Source organism: Thamnophis elegans, chromosome 11 (assembly GCF_009769535.1).
Source record: "Thamnophis elegans isolate rThaEle1 chromosome 11, rThaEle1.pri, whole genome shotgun sequence".
In the NCBI taxonomy this organism is placed as follows: domain Eukaryota; kingdom Metazoa; phylum Chordata; class Lepidosauria; order Squamata; family Colubridae; genus Thamnophis; species Thamnophis elegans.
Window position 1 is genome coordinate 21,164,779 of NC_045551.1, and position 17,188 is coordinate 21,181,966.

General features: G+C 43.1%; 1 protein-coding gene across 1 annotated transcript in view; it reads left to right on the forward strand.

The window, feature by feature from the left end:
- Nucleotides 1-17,188, forward strand: part of CTPS2 (CTP synthase 2) — a 103,106-nt gene that overhangs the window by 24,252 nt on the left and 61,666 nt on the right. The window contains 4 exon segments of the mRNA XM_032226156.1: nt 2,932-3,137; nt 5,105-5,275; nt 7,481-7,581; nt 12,397-12,513. Of these exon segments, the coding sequence (XP_032082047.1) occupies nt 2,932-3,137; nt 5,105-5,275; nt 7,481-7,581; nt 12,397-12,513 (595 nt within the window).

The window sequence follows — 17,188 nt, forward strand, 5'->3', positions numbered from 1 at the left end:
ATGACCACAGAAGCTAAAATAAGACTACAAGGGGATGTGTACAGGACAAGGGCTATCACATAATTAACACATCATCTTTGTTTCGGCTGGAAAGGGTAACAAATTACAAGACACTGACAAATTCTAGCTTGAGCATTGAGTACCAAACCAATGACAAGTACTGGGACAAAATTTTCTCGTGAAAATCCATTGAGTACCAAATTCAATGAGTTTCAAAGCAGTTGAGTACCGGGGTACCGCTGTAGTTAGTTGCTTTTGTTTGCTTTTGCTTGACAGATAAGAAAAATTAGTCATATTCATGATATACAATTCCTTGTTTCCTCAGTAGGTGTCAGCAAATGCAAACATTTCTACCATGCATGAGAAAATGAAAGCCCACTAAAACACTTGCCAGCAGATTGTCGCATTCAGGAAGATTGCTAGTAAAGGAGAAGAACAGCCCAGAAGTCCTTACATCCTTGGAGACAAACAATCTTAGACTCTCTCTTGGTCTAACTACTTTAAGATCTCATTTTCATTATCTACCATCTTTGGCAAATTTACTTTTTTTTTTTTTTTTGCTGCTGAACAGTGATGTGCGGTGAGGTTTATGGCTGGTGAAGCAAGCGGGCAAAAGCCGCCCTATGTCGGACACAGCGGCAGGGCGTTCGGACGTCCCGCCACTGTGTCCGACATAGAGGTGTCACGCATCTATGGCGGAAACAGCGCTGGGGCTTTCAGATGCCCTGCTGCTGTGTCCAACATACAGGCGTCCCGCATCTATGTTGGACACAGCGCCGGGGCTTTCGGACGCCCTGCCACTGTGTCCGACATAGATGCGGGATGCCTCTATGGCGGACACAGCGGCAGGGCTTTCAGACGCCCCGGCACTGTGTCCGACATAGAGGCATCCCACATCTGTGGCGGACACAGCGGCGGGGCGTCCAAAAGCCCCGGCGCTGTGTCTGCCATAGATGCATCCCACATCTATGGCAGACACAGCGCTGGAGCTTTTGGACACCCGCCACTGTGTCCGACATAGAGGCGTCCTACATCTATGGCAGAAACAGCGTCGGGGCTTTTGGACACCCTGACGCTGTGTCTGACATAGAGGTGTCCCGCATTTATGGCGGACACAGCGCCAGGGCTTTTGGATGCCCTGCTGCTGTGTCCGACATAGATGCGGGACGCCTCTATGTTGGACACAGCAGCAGGGCTTTCAGAAGGGCTCTACCACACCAAGGGAGAACCCATCTTTCTTCCCTCTCCTACAAAACAGCATCAGAAGGAGAAATGGGCAGATTATATTAATGAAGACACCCCACACTTAAAGTGGTTCCCCTTAGAAAGGAAATGGAAAATGATTATAAACATGCCTGCTGAATGGTCAGCCTCCTCACTTTAACAGTTCTGGGTTGCCAAATTCAACTCAGACATTTCTCAGCTGAGGGATTTCCTACTGCCCAATAAATGCGTTTATTTATGGGAATGGTTCCGATACATTAAAAAAAAGTGCCAACCTGCGCTCCAGCAGAGGCGGGTAAAACACACACACACACAGACACAGACACAGACACAGACACACACATTACTTACAATAATACAATTACTTAGAAATTACATTAATTTTGAATTTCTCCCCCTCCCTCCCATCCACATACCTTTTCCAGCGGTTTCACAGAGGATTTCAACTCTGCTCTTGTCTGCCATGATGAAAATGTAAAAATGTAAAAGGAAAAAGTCAAGAGCCGCTGAGGTCAGGCTGGCTTAGCTGCTGCCAGAGTCTCCAATGGATGACTCTGCTTAACTGTTTACAAAAGCCTCTAAAAAAGTGCCCTCTACAGAAGTAGGTGAGAGAACCACGTGCCTCATCTACATAAGGAATTTTTCGGCTTTTAACCCTTGCTTAACTGCTCGAGTGATCACAAAGATAAACTAAATGAGACACGTGGTTCTCCCGCCTCCTTCTGTAGAGGGCACTTTTTAAGAGGCTTTTTTAAACAGTTAAACACTAAGCAGAGTCATCCACTGTGACTCTGGCAGCAACTACCTCTGCCTTTTTCCTTTTACATTTTTTTCTTTTCATGATGACAGTGGTGAGGAGGCCCTGCCTCCCCTGCCTCCCCTGACTGCACTTCGCTGCTGCTGAAGTATCTTTTATATTTCTCTTCTAACCACTTAACAGCTACCAAAACTTCTTTGAGTGTTGGTGTTTACCATTTCCTAATCCGAAAGAAAAGAGGTATTTGACATTCAGCTTTTCTCTTGAACACATGAGTTGCACTTTTTTGCACTTTTCATTTTTGCAATTTCCTGTTTTTCCTCATTTAACCCAGAAGATATGCATAACAGCATCTGCCAAACCTTGGAACCTAGGTCCTGGGCCTCATTAATACTTTGATGAGAGACTTCCATGAAAAATGCAGACTGGGTTAAAAAAGTTGAAGCCCACAATCTCAAAGTTGCCTGTGTTGAGAAACATTGCCATAGATCAAAGCAGTGGTAAATCTCTTTTACATTATTGACAAGAAAATTAAATCGACCTGAAATTACATTACACAATTTCAATTCAAAGTAAGTCATATGTTTTTGTAAAAAAAACATTGGCTGTTTTAATGTCTTCTTTCTATCTTTCTGAGGTGGGTAAAATGAGGACCCAGATTGTTGGGGGAATATGCTGACTCTGTAAACCACTTAGAGAGGGCTGTAAAGCACTGTGAATCAGTATATAAGTCTAAATGCTATTGCTATTTTAGTTGTCTGTCATTTGCAGTTTATTTTGATGGCAAATAAATATAACTACATTATACTATAAATAAATGTACTTGCTATTATTTAATTTCTTAAATTAATTCTTAATTTTAGTCATAGTATGCTAAATGCATATTATATGCTATGATAGTTATTTCCTGTGTGAATAAAGATATCTGTATCTAACCTTTTCATTTTTAGGATTCCAACTCAAGTGATACAGCATATCCATAATTTCCCCATGAAATATATCCTGGTAACTGGTGGTGTCATTTCGGGTATTGGCAAAGGAATTATTGCAAGCAGCATAGGTACCATCCTGAAATCATGTGGCCTCCGAGTAACTGCAATCAAAATAGACCCCTACATTAACATCGATGCTGGAACGTTCTCACCATATGAACATGGTATTTGTGACACTTTTTTTACAAAATGGAATTCCAGAACATATATTTTATTAATTTCATTGCCCTATCCTTCCGAGGGGGGTAAAATGAGGACCCAAATGGTTGGGGGCAATATGCTGACTTTAAACTGAGAGGGCTGTAAAGCACTGTAAAGTGGTATATAAGTCTAAATGCTATTGCTATTGTAGGACAAAAGGTGCTGAAAATGTAATACTGAATCCTGATGCAAAGCTTTTTTAGTTTACTGTTATTAATAACAGAATATTAGTAGCTCCTCCTCTTCCCAAATACATAACTGAAAAAATGCAAGAAGACTTTGACAGCCAGAAAGGTAGTACAGGCATTACAAATTATAATTCTAAACTTCAGTCTCATGCATCTTATGTGACTGTTTTATGTAATAATGAACATTTGATTTTTCTATGCAACTTAATATTTACTACTATGAAGATCTGTAGAGCTTGAATAATTCAACTTCCTGCCATAGAAGGAATCCTGCAATATCTCAGACTCATGGAAGTCTAACTTGGTTTGAAAATTTCCATAGATGCAGTACCCAACCATGGTCACCCAGTTGCATTCATGCCTAAAGTGGGGCTAGAACTTACAGTCTTCAGATTCTAGCCTGGTTCTTTTAACCATTACCCCAAACTAGGTTTATTTCATAAGGTGTAATCTCTCTGATTTCAACCTTTTAGTACTGAATTACAAATTACAATTTATTGTAGAGATGTAAAACATATCTATATGCCTAGAAAAGATTCAGTATAAAAATATAACTAGTGGTAATAATGTAAAATCAAATCTTATGATTTCTTGGTTAATTGGGAAAAATAATTTTCCAATCCAATATATAACTTGATTCTTATAGGAAAAATAGATGAATTTAGATCTGTGATAGTCAACCTGGTCCCTATTGCCCATTAGTGGGTATTCCAGCTTTCATGGTGGGCGGTAGGGGTTTGCTGTAACTCTGCTTTATAAATTTTATAAAGTAAAGTTACTTTCCTACTTTATAAATCACCATTACTGTGGAACCGTTGGGCGGTTAGAAAATTTTACTAATAACAGAGATACAAAAGTGGGCGGTAGGTATAAAAAGGTTGACTACCCCTGATTTAGATAATTAAATATTTTAAATGCAGCTCTGCATTTAAAAGACATGGGCCACTCTTTTGAATACAGCAAAGTTCACATTTTGGACAGAGAAGACTGCTGGTTTGAAAGAGGGGTCAAAGAGGCCATCTATGTCAAAATTGAACACCCCTCTCTTAATGGAGGGGGAGGGATATTACTTCATCTATCTCCAATTTACAACACAGTCCTTTTAACAGTTCCAAGAAGACTCCACACCCATTTGCACTACTCAGATGACCCTGATGACACAGATAAATCTCCAAGTGACCTTAACAACTCGCTAAAAGAATACAAATGTCTGCAAAGAGTATAAACCCTTCCATTTCTCACCATCCAGTCAGAGCTGAATAAGCTTCTTGGATGAGAAGTGAAATGTCTTCAAAGAAAAACCAGAAAGTCCAGTTGCCTCTTGAAAAAGAACCTTTGAGACAACCATGACCTAGAGGACTGAGAATCTCTATAGATATTTAGATTTCAGTCACAAGCATTCTTATTAAAAGTGTGTTCATTTAATTAAGCAATATATACCTTTGACTAAATATATTTATGATTGTACTACATGACATATATTACTGTATATGTACTGTACTGTATATACACCATAGATATTCACTCTGTGTGTATATATGATTATACATGTAAATAGTAAATCTACTACTCTGACTTCATGTTTATAAGCAAAAATTACCCTAGAAATACCTTAATTTTCTATTCCTACTATTAAAGAGTACTATTTAGTAGAACATCTATTGTATCTTAGTAAAAATGCAATATAGCAAATTTTGCCAAGTATTTCATATTTTTCACAATCACTGCTTTGTTTTGTTTAGGTGAAGTTTTTGTACTAAACGATGGTGGAGAAGTTGATCTAGACTTGGGAAACTATGAAAGATTCTTAGATATTAGCCTTTACAAGGACAATAACATCACTACTGGAAAGATCTACCAACATGTCATCAATAAAGAAAGGCACGGAGATTACTTAGGAAAAACTGTTCAAGGTATCATTGTGTTAAAAAAAAATGCAAATTATTTCACTTCTTTCCTGAGATACAGTGTATATACTTGTCCAATTCACCTTCTCAGTAGTCCACGGTGGTAAATTTCTAGAAACCCAGTCACTTCTAGTTTACTTAGTAAACTATATAAAAAATTGTGCAATAGTTCACTATCTTGTTAACAATGTGATATAACTTTCAAAGATTAAACATATTCTTTGAATATTGTAGCCCGGGGGTATCAAACTGAAGGCCTGGAGGCCGAATCAGGCCCATGGGGTGCTTAGATCTGGCCCACGGGGCTGCTCTGGAAACAGCGAAGTACTGGCCCACAGTGCCTCTGCCAGTGAAAACGGAGCTCAAGAGGGCCACACATAGCCCTCCTGAGGTCCGTTTTCAGCTGCGACAGCCTCCTGCAGCCCTCTGCCAGTGAAAACAGCCACATCCACCTTGGCCACACCCACCCTGGCCATGCCCACCTGGCCCCCTTAGGTCAAACACAACCCTGATGCGACCCTCAATGAAATCGAGTTTGACACCCCTGTTTTAGACCAGCGGTCCCCAATCTTTTTGGTATCAGGGACCAGTTTTGTGGAAGACAGGTTTTCCACGGATGGGAGTGGGATAGTTTTAGTTTCAGTCACGCATGATGCGATTGAGTTTGATACCTGTGGTTTAAACTGATTAATCTATGTTAAAATACCGTATTTTTCAGAGTATAAGACATACCTTTTTCCCTCAAAAAAGAGGCTGAAAATCTAGGTGCATCTTATACACTGAATACAGCATTTTTTGCCTCCTGAAACCCCGCCCCTTCACTAAAATGGCCGTGCATAGCTTGTAGGAGGCTTTCAGAGAGCTCCTGGGAGCTGGGGAGGGAAGAAATGAGCAAAAAGCGGCTGTTTTTTGCTCAATTTTGCCCCACCCCCAGCCCCCAGGAGCACTCTATAAGCTTCCTAATGCCCCTTTTTGACAAAAAACAGGTCCATTTTTGCAAAAAACGGACCGGTTTTTGTAAAAAATGGGCCAGTTTTTGCTTGTTATTGCCCCCACCCACCCCCGTCCCCAGGAGCTCTCTACAAGCCTCCTAAGGGTTATTCATACCCTTAAAAAAAAAAAAAATGGGCCTGCTTTCTCAAAAAACGGGCTGTTTTGGGGAAGTTTGCAGAGTGCAAAAACTTTTTTTTAAAATTTGCCTCTTCAAAACCTTGATGCGTTTTATACTCCAGTGCGTCTTATACTCTGAAAAATACGGTACTTAAACGAAATTGATAATAAGAGTATAGTTGGACTCAGATTGATCCCAGTAAGAAGAAAGTAATCATGCCATGCTAAAAAGGCATTCTCTTTAATAGCTGAGAGCTAGACTTCAGTTCGTGGATATATCCAGAGAAGGACCTTCAAAATTCTGTATTATTTGTCACTTGATAATGTTCCTAAGTACCATATTCATATATTGTATACTGAAAGCTAGTGCAGATGAGAAAACAACATTCGCTTCATTCTATCCCAACAACAAGTCTAACTGCCCAGAACTTCCTTAACTCCTTTCGAAGAAAACCTGCATACAGTACAATGCTTACTGGAACAGTATTCAAACTCATAGCTAGTCATTTGCTAGAGAAATGATTGTCACTTACAGAATTGTATTCAGAATTGTATATAGAATTGAGCTCATTGTTTTCCCATGTATGTTTTCATTTCAATCCTTTTAAAGTATTTTTTGGAAGATACAAATTGACATCCTTGGTTACCTGATAGCATTTATGTTTGAACTGTTAAAATTTATATTCAAGTATTCCTACTCAAGTTGCAGTATTTCTATCATTCAATAGTAAATAAGAGCAGAAGAGCTAATAATGGGTTTTTATCTTTCTGGGTGTTGATGACAAGAGGAACTGATGTAATTACTACTTAATACAATAGGTTATTGACTTTGTAATAGTATACATGTGATTATATGTTATGAAAATGGAAAATAAAAAAGTATGTTTCATTAAAAAAAATAGTAAATAAGTTTCTAAAGAATTCACATAGCAACTCTATTCTTACTAGTTCATTTGATCAGATTACTATAGAATCTTCTAAGATTTCAAGAAAAGATTGTGCTGTAGCTGTAAATGCAATTATAACTTTAATACTTGAAAAACTTCATGAAATAGTGTATAGCCAATTTTCTGTCGCATTAATATTTTATTTGACTTGTAGTTGTACCTCATATTACTGATGCTGTTCAAGAATGGGTAATGAATCAGGCAAAAGTTCCTGTGGATGATGATAAGAAAGAACCACAGATATGTGTAATTGAAGTGAGTATGAATTTTCTGTATGTAGCTGTGAGCAAGGGCTTATTTATTATATTTATTCTTGATTATAATCCCAAGGGACTCTTGGTGGTTTATAGGAATACAATTCAAACATCCATGGTCAGCATTAAAGTAATAATACAAAAACTCTAAAAAGCATAGAAAATAACCTAAAATCCTGCTATCAAGTCCTAAGCACTTTCCAGAAGAGCTCTATTTTCAGCTGCTTCCAGAAGACAATTAATGTAGAAACTAACCTTACCTCTAGCAGAAAGCCATTCCAGAAAGCAAGAACTGCTACTAAAATGGATATAAAATCCTCTCACCTCAGACTGTGGAGTAACAATGCCCTAACTGAAGCTGGGCATAGCCCTCATGACTGCAGCTTCCACCTGCTGTTTCAGCAGGAACTGCAAATCCAGGGGAGTCCCCAGGTCATGAACCTGATTCTTTATACTGTATGTGTCAGCCTTACCAGATAGATCAGATAGGGAACATGAATGAAAAGGCTAATCCAGTTTTATTGTAAAGCTATATGAAGAGAATCTTGCAAGTATGATGAAGGTATAAATCTTCCATTGTCCTAAAGGTACTTTTTCCACAGGTAACTGGACTTTCTTGATTTTTTCTTTGGAAACATTTTGTTTCTCATCCAAGAAGCTTTTCAATTCTAACTCTTGGAGCGATAAGAAGCTTCTTGGATGAGAAGCAAAATGTTTTCAAAGAAAAAAATAAGAAAGTCCAGTTGCTTTTGGAAAAAGCACCTTTGGAATAACCATGACTTGGATGATTGAGAATCTCCATAGATAAATCTTCCACTGTCTCTTTTACTGCCTGAGAAACTAAAGTCTTATCTGACTGTTTCCTGTTCTGAATTCCAATGGATATGTCAATTGCTCATCTTCGCTTTCTTTGAAATCGCTAGCAACTGTCATAAGCAGGGAGGATGGGGCATCTGGGAGGGGAAGTATATTGGAGGTGTGAAAGAATGCTATGGGGAATTGGAGAGTATTGACACTAATAGGAACCAGAGATGGCAACTTGAGCCATCTGCCAAGCTTCAAGGAAGCCAGCCCTGTGACAGGAATTTACATTGGTGCTTGAGGCACCAAGTTCCCAAAACATCAGAATGGCACCTGATTGGACTGCTCTCCTAGGGGGAGAATTTTGGATACTGGGGATTACATTCAATATATGATTGTCGCATGGTTTTTCCTCAGAGCTTGCCTCATCCATGCTGCACTCAGCATCTTGCTGTGGCCTGTCAGCCACCAGCCCCTTCAGCAGCTGAATCAGAGAAGAAGGAGGCAGGGGAGTCAGAGTCAGCATCAAAGCAACCGAAGAGCTCCAAGGGGGAAGAGGGAATGGAGCTGGCAGAGATAAAGAGACAGAGGTGGTCATCTGTCAGCCCTCAGATGGAGAGTCAGCAGCCCCTAGATCTCGAGGTGGCTGATGAGAAACAAAAGGAACAGCTTGGTCCAGTGCCTGATGCACAGAAGGCAGAGGAGAGAAAAGCAATGGAAATCTGTGGGCTGATCTTTGAGAAAGAAGATCCACCGTTGCTAGCAAGCCCCACCCTAGCTGTGGGGATAAACAGCAGGGGGCAGAGATGAATAGATGTGGCAGACAACTATTCATCTTCAGGTTGGATGGACTTGTTAGCCTGCAGTGAGCGAGAAACTTTTTGCAGGGGCTGCTGGCACTCCTAATAAAGGAATCTCTGAGTTAACCTTAGGGGTGGCGTCATGTTTGGGGAGCTGGGTCAGAATATATATCTCTAGTAAAAGTATCTTTCTCTAAACCCTCTAGATTGAAGGGTCATTCTTTCCTAGGGGAGTAGCTGGGGCCAGTCTGACAGTAGACAAGCACTGCTATAGCAGTTAACCAGGAGTGTCTACTGAGGGGACTGAGCAAAAAATGACAATCCATGAAAGTGGCAGGGAAGAGGGGTCACCCTGCCAAATTGCATTGCCCCAAAAAGGAGCTTGAATGACTGGGGAACTTGAGCATTGGTGAAGAAACCTGAAGCCCTGTGGGTCGATCACCCAAGGGGTGAAGGAGAAGGATATGGAAGAAAAAAGCCCTCAGCATGATGTACACCTGGGAAACCATGGAGCCAGAAGACAGGAGTGTCATGGAGATCATGGAGAAGAGGAGTTCCCAAGGGAGGTGGATGAATAAGAAGACCTGGTAGAGCAAGCCTGAAGGATGTTAGAGATGTCTTTGAGAACCAGTGATTCAAAGAACTCCTGGCTCAACTAAAAAAGTCTTGACCCTGACTGGGGCTGGTGGGAGATGGCACTGCAGTGCAGGCAGCCACAATGGGGGTGCCAGTCTCATCCAGCCATGTCCTTACTCAGGCAGCTCCGTGACTTCCCCAATGGGGTCCTGTCCTGCCAAGACCTCCTGTCCTGGACTTGAAATATGCAGGAGACCCAAAACGACTGGGGTTTTTCTTCATCCAGGTGTGGAATTATATGCAGGAGGACAGAGTCAACCTGACCAGTGAAGCAGCTCAGGTATGGTGCATGACCATGGCCCTGGAAGGTACCACTGCAGAGTGGATGGTCTCCCTCCACAATGACAATGTGTCAGAGCTCCAAAGCTTCCACCAATTGATGATGGCCTTGTACAAGTGGTTCAAAGACCCACTCGCCCAAAGGAAGGCCTGAACCTACATCAAAACCATCAATCAGGATTTCAAGGAAGTAGAAGTGTAAAATCAAGAGTTTCACGAGCTAGTGTGCCAGCTAGCTGGAGGACATTCAAAATGGGCTCAATGATAATATATACAACATTTGCATCTCACAGGGAGCTCCCCCCGCACCCTCCGCCAGTGATACATAGCAATAGCAGTAGACTTATATACCGCTTCATAGGCCTTTCAGGCTTCTCTAAGCGGTTTACAGAGAGTCAGCATATTGCCCCCAACAATCTGGGTCCTCATTTTACCCACCTCGGAAGGATGGAAGGCTGAGTCAACCCTGAGCCGGTGAGATTTGAACCGCTGACCTGCTGATCTAGCAGTAGCCTGCAGTGCTGCATTTAACCACTGCGCCACCTTGGCTCTCTGACATGACAGCCAAAGGTGTGGAGATAGACCTGGCTAGATCCCAAAGCTGAAACTCCCCCTCTGCAAAGGCAGAGGTCCCAAGAACACCCGGATGCAACTTCAGCCCCAGATGCTGACCTGCTGGATTCTTCAAGTGCAGGAAGGAAGGGCACTGAGCCACCAACTGCCAACTCGCCAAAATGACCCCAAAGACCACTGCCAACTCTGGGTGGGAGAAACTATCTCAAGGCCCCACAAGATGAAGTGGTTGCATTCTCCCCTCCTGACAATGGGGAGCGAGGAACTTTGACCACCCCAGAAAGAAGCAACACTGACTCTGACAATCCTCTGATAAGTCACCTGTGAATCCTGTCACCATCCCAGTAGAGCTGAATGTGCCATCATTGGATGCCCAGGGGAAGTTGTGGGCCTTAGTGGATTTGGGTTGCCTCAGATGCATGGTGAGCCCAGAGTTGGTGGAAAAATAATGCTTTTCTATGACCCCCAGAGAGGTGGAAGAGCTCCGCGCATACTGTACATACATAAAAACCTACAATGCAGTTTCATCCAGCTGGCCAGACCCTGGGTAGCCACCCCTGTCCTATTCTGGGAAAAGAAAGATGGCTCTCTTTGCTTGTGCATGTACTATCACAGAGTTAACACAGTCTGTGTGGAGAATTTATGTCTCCTACCACTCATGAAGGACATGCTAGCCCACTTAGTCAAGGGGACGGTCTTTACAAAACTGGTCTTACATGAAACGTATTACTGAGTCAGGATTAAGGAAGGGGATGAGTGGAAAATGGCTTTCAACTGCTCCCTGTGGTGTTTCCAATTCCGAGTGTTACTGTTTGGATTGCAAGGAGCTCCTGCCGTATTCATGCAGCTAATAAAAAAGTCCTGCACTTATACAAAGGGGTATTTAGACGACATTCTAATCTGAAATGAAGGACAACCATGTTCAGCTCATACAAACTATATTTTAAAAATTGCAGCCAGCCAAGCTGTATGTTAATATTTCAAAGTGTGAGTTCCATAAAGACAAAATTGAATACTTGGGATACCGAATCCCACAGGAAGGGGTGAAAATTGATCCAGAAAAAGTAAGGACAGTCCTGGAATGCCCTCCACCCTCACATAAGGAAGCTACTCCAAAGTTTCTTGGGATTCACAAAGCGGCTGTTTGGAGTGGTACCTGTGCTGGAAGACCCAAACCCAAACGCCTCATTTGTAATCTAGGCAGATGCTAGTGCCGTGGCCATTGAAGCTGTGTTGCTGCAAAAAACTTCCCAGGGAATCCTTCAGACCTGTGCTTACACCTCCAAAAAAATTAATGGACACAGAATGAAAGTGGCAGTCTGGGAGAAGGAAACCTATGCAATTTGATTGCCGTTGCTAACTTTGCGACATTTCTTGGAAGGATCAAAATATATATTTAAAGTGTGGACACATCACAAGAACCTACAAGTGTTTTTGTTTAATTAAAACAATAAAAAAAAATTCAAAAAGCTAAATAAATCATTAAATCATCCTCTCTTACCATCACCAATTAAAACCATACCCCGAAGAAGAAATAGAGCCAGTAGATTCTGAGTAGTGAACAATATCACAATGATTATAAACCATAAAAACAATCTCACAAATTTGCCTAAATTATTACTGAGAGCATCTATATGTATTTTTAAAAGCATCCTTAAACTGAAGTACAGATTGAACTATGCCTTTTCATTTGTTCAAACTAATTAACTCCATATGTTATCTTTTAGTTGGGTGGAACTATTGGAGATATTGAGGGAATGCCCTTTGTAGAAGCTTTTCGACAGTTTCAATTTAAGGCCAAAAGAGAGAACTTTTGCAATATTCATGTCAGCTTAGTACCACAGGTAAGTATTTCTCATCATATGTTACTGCTTTACTCATTTTAAATTTGATAAAATACTAAATTCAGAGATTTTTGAAGAGGTGAATGTAGCTGCAATTGTATGCTCTTAGATATAGTCTTGTTATTGTTGTTCATTAATTGCCAACAAAACATTTTAGACTGAATGGTTCTAGGAAAGAGTTGAGAGGCTCACACTGTATTTATTTCAACCAATGAATAAATATCTGAAGGCCTTTGTGGAGTTTATATGGAACATTTCGTTAGATCAAAATCTAACCCTAATGGAGTATGTGTATTTTGCAAATGCTAAACTTGGGTTAGGCTTTTTTTGTCTTACTATATTTTGTAAATGAAGCCTGTTTAGTTAATTTCTAACACAGTGTGAATCCTCAAATGGGTCAATTCAGTGTCCAGGGAAGTGTGTTGTTTAAATGCAAATCTTAACTTCAAATCTATTTAAAAATATCATTTAATTGAAAAAAAATCTATTTAAGGATAATACCTTTAAAAGATATGTTCTAGGAAGTATACCTTGCTCCCTATGCATGCCAATCTGTCTCTTAATAACAGCTCACTTTTGTGTTGCTGGAATCCATCATCCCCTGCCAGGGCTTCTTTTAGTGGCCGCATCAGGTCCTTGGTCAATGTTGATGATGATGCTTCCTGCTGTCTTGTGAGTGGTGCCGGTGCTGCTAATTGCTTGGAGAGAATGATGGAGTTGACAACTCCAGATACACCAGGACCCTCTTGTACAAATGTTCATAAAGGACCTCATTTACCAACTGCATGAACACTGCAGGGGCTCCTTTTAGCCCAAATGGCATCATCTAGAATTGGTAGCACCTGGCTTTCATGCTTTCTCACTTGGTAGGATACCTTCCTCAAGTTTAGCTTCATGAAAAATTTCCCCTTTGCAAGGTGGCCCAATGTCCTGCATTAAGGGAAGTGGATACATAATCTCCACACATATACAGTTTAGCTCTCTATAGTTGATGCACAACCTAAGGAACCCATCTTTCTTCTCTTTGAACAGCACATGGGCCGCCATTCTCAATTTTGCCAGTTGAATGAAGCCCCTGGCTAAGTTCTTATCTGTAAATGTGCAAAGCTCACACATCTCCCTGGGTGTCATAGAATATAGCTTTGATTTTGGCAGCTTAGACCCAGATACAATCTCAATCACACAATCTGTGGAACTGGGGTAGAAGTATGTCAGATTCCCTCTTGCCAAAAATCTTGGCCAGGTCCCGATTTTCCTTGGGAATCTGGTTCTCAGCTATCACTCTCTTTTTAAGATATTGCCTGTCTCTATCTTCACTTTCTTAACTGCAGGCATGTAGCAGCTTCTTAGTACTTTCCCTAATTCCTGTTTTCCTTCACAGGCACCATTTGTTTCTTCCCAATCAACCTATGGGCTCCATTTTTTCCACCATGCCATGGCCTCTGTCATCCCCAGGGCCACAATAAATTGAATAGTGTCTGGTTTTTAGCTTCACAGGCTCGGTTAGTTTGGTTGCTGGCATTCTGCCCATTATTCAACTGTCTAGCTGGGAAAACACTACGAGTTTTCTTAGCTCTCTTATCCTCATTCCTAGCTTCTCTACTACTTGGGGGCTGACCAGGCATCTGGTACACCCTGAGTCCAAAAAGGCCATAAGGGTCCCCTTTACTCCCAAGGACGACATTGAAATCTCCACTAGCAGTCAAAGGGATGATGGTGCCACTTATGATCAGGTCGTCTTTGCTGTCACTCTCATAGAAGACTGATCCCATCTTGTCAGTGGCTGCAGTTCCCTCGCCCTCACTGGATGGAGGGGAGAACTCTATGACCTGCTGTCCTGCATGAATTTTCTCTTTTGGTTTCAGTGGAGCTTTTTTCTTCTTCGGTTGGCTCAGAGGAGAGGGACTGGTCATTGACTGCGGTTCGAAGCATTTGGCAACTCAGTGTCTGTCCTTTCTGCAGAAAAGCAGCCATCAAGGTTCTGGTGGGGTCTTCCTCCTCTGAATGGTGGTGTGCTCTCTCTTTCTCCCCTGGGAGCTGCTTGCTTCTTTGTTAGCTGGCAAGGTCAAGTCTCATGCCCGGTGTGTTCATGGAATTCTATCAGGTCGATCTCCACCTTTGTGGCCATGCAGTCCTATGCTCACAGTTGTGCAGCACCTCCCTGGGCAGGTAATTCTGGTACAGCTTCTTGTTTAACCCCTCTCTGAAATGGTGGACCAACATGCATTCAGGCCAATCTCTTAGGAGTCTAGCCAAGTGGCAAAAGTCTTGTACTTTGTCACTGGTTGCTTCCCTTGCTTTATGGAATGGATATGGGCTTCCATGCATCAAACCACCATAGAGGCCTCAAACGCTCCATGTGGTACCAACTTGAGCCAAGAAATGGGCTAGGTGGCTTGGGTGCCCATTGAAACGGACCACCAAGGAGGATGGCTGCCTGTATCAGAACATATCTGGGAGGGGGAATGCCAGTTGCCATCACCCATGCCAGGATCTAAGCTGTGAGCACTTACGCTAGGCTGATGGTTGCAGCGGAGGAGGCGTGATGAAGCTGCTTGCATTGGCGGTCCAACCATAGCTGTGGCTAGCAGTGCCATCGGCTGAAGTATAGGGGGAAGGGGAGTTACCAGACCCATTGGGGGTTTTCCTGGCGTCATTGCTGCATAAATCTCCATGTGCGAGGCAGGATGGACGCTGGTTCCCTCTGCTCTGTCCGGTGGAGCAGAAAAACGCCAAAATAAGCCGGCGTTTCGGATCGGAGCCCTACAAAACAGGGTCCCTGCAACGGAGCGAGATCCAGGGGACCTGAATAACCAGTCTCTCAGAGGGTTGACGCTCCCAAACGTTTCCTTCTCCCACGCGGCAGCCTGGAGTGTGCTTTGCAGCTCGTTTAGGCTGGCGGAAATGGCGGCGCTTCGCTAAAGGCTTCGCTTCGGCGTTTTAAACCTTAGGCGTCTTAGGCATCTACAAACAGCTTCGGACCAGCGTTTTACAAACTTTTATGGTCCTAGCTTTGGCCCTATTTCCTCTGCTGATTGAGAGGACCCTGGTGTTTATTGTCTCCGGACGATTACTGTTATCAAAGGAGGTGGGTGATTCGAACGAGGCTGGGTGAGGCAAGGCAGCTGGTTTCTCCCGGCTGCTGTAGTCTCCCTAGGCGCCCCCCCTCCCTCTCTACTCTGGTGGATTTATTACTGGATGCTTTGGCGTTTTTGACATCTTTGGCCCTGTTTCCTGGTATCTCCTTAGACTCTGTTGACTGACTTATAGTGGGGTAGTTGGTCTAATATGGGGCGGTATAAGACCTGGCAGTCGGCCTTACAGCCACTACCACAACCCCTTAACCTACCCCCTAGGCCTTTTCTACAGCACTGCCTCTCTTTTTCTCCCTGGCCCTCGGTTTGCTCTTACTTATACGGGACTTCACCATATGATTCCTTACTTATGGCTACTGGACACTGGACACCGGACCTACGATCTAGTCCTGGTTGGTACGATCATTGCCGCCCGTTGCTGTTAAGAGACTCCGTTTTAGCCCCTTTGGTGCTCCTATCCCAAGACTACTTACACCACTTTTACCATCTATTACGCAAGAAGAGGGAAGACAAAATCTTTCCCCCTCTTTATATCTCTGCGAATCCACTGGACTGGACTTTATACGAACCCATCCACAGACTTTACCCGAACTTGCACACTTTTTACATCTTTTAATACTTGCGCAATTATTCTTGTATGGTAAGTGTATGGGATATGCATGTGATTGAGTGAATGATCCCACTTTTATTATCCTATTATTGCTGTATTTTCTGTGTTTTAATTACTACGTGGGGACTGCTTGGGTGAACGAATGAGTGTGTTTGATCCGGAGGGCCTGTCGAGGAATGCGGGAGCCATAGGGGTGGTTGGTGGAACTACAGACATGGGAGTGGGCCAGAGCATTACGGTCTTAACAGGGAGGGGCCGATACGGCGGGGACTTTAGGGCTGGCCATTACCGGGGAAGGAGGACTCGCTACGTTACAGAGATCCCTCCTTCCGGCCCTATGAGTCCCACTCCAAGGCCAGATGGTGTGAGTAATCAGGACCCTGGTCTCAGGCTGCTGTCGCTAAATGCCAGGTCTGTAGTTCATAAGGCTCCTCTCGTCCGGGACTTAATTTTAGACGAGAGGGCAGACCTGGCATGTATTACTGAAACCTGGCTGGGCCCGGAGGGAGGAGTCCCCCTCGTAGAGATGTGCCCAGAGGGTTTTCAGGTGCTTCATCAGCCGAGAGCTCAGAGAAGGGGTGGGGGTGTGGCCATTGTTATCCGAGAGTCTCTAGTTCCTCGTAGGATCCCTGCTCCGGAGCTTGTCGGGTGTGAGTCGCTGCTGGTGAAGTTGGACCTCAAGGGTCAAGGGGGTTTGCTGCTAACATACCTGCCTCCCAACAGCGTTGCAGCAGCCCTCCCCTCGCTCCTCGAGTCGGTAGCCGAGCTGGCAGTTGAGTTTCCCAGGCTTATGGTTCTGGGGGATTTCAATTTGCCTTCGCTCGGTGAACACTCTGATGGAGCGCAGGAGTTCATGGCTTCCATGACAACCATGGGCTTGACCCAAGTAATCCGGGGACCAACCCACTCAGCGGGTCACACACTTGACCTCGTATTTCTCTCGGAGCAGTGGAATTGCGATCTTGGTCTG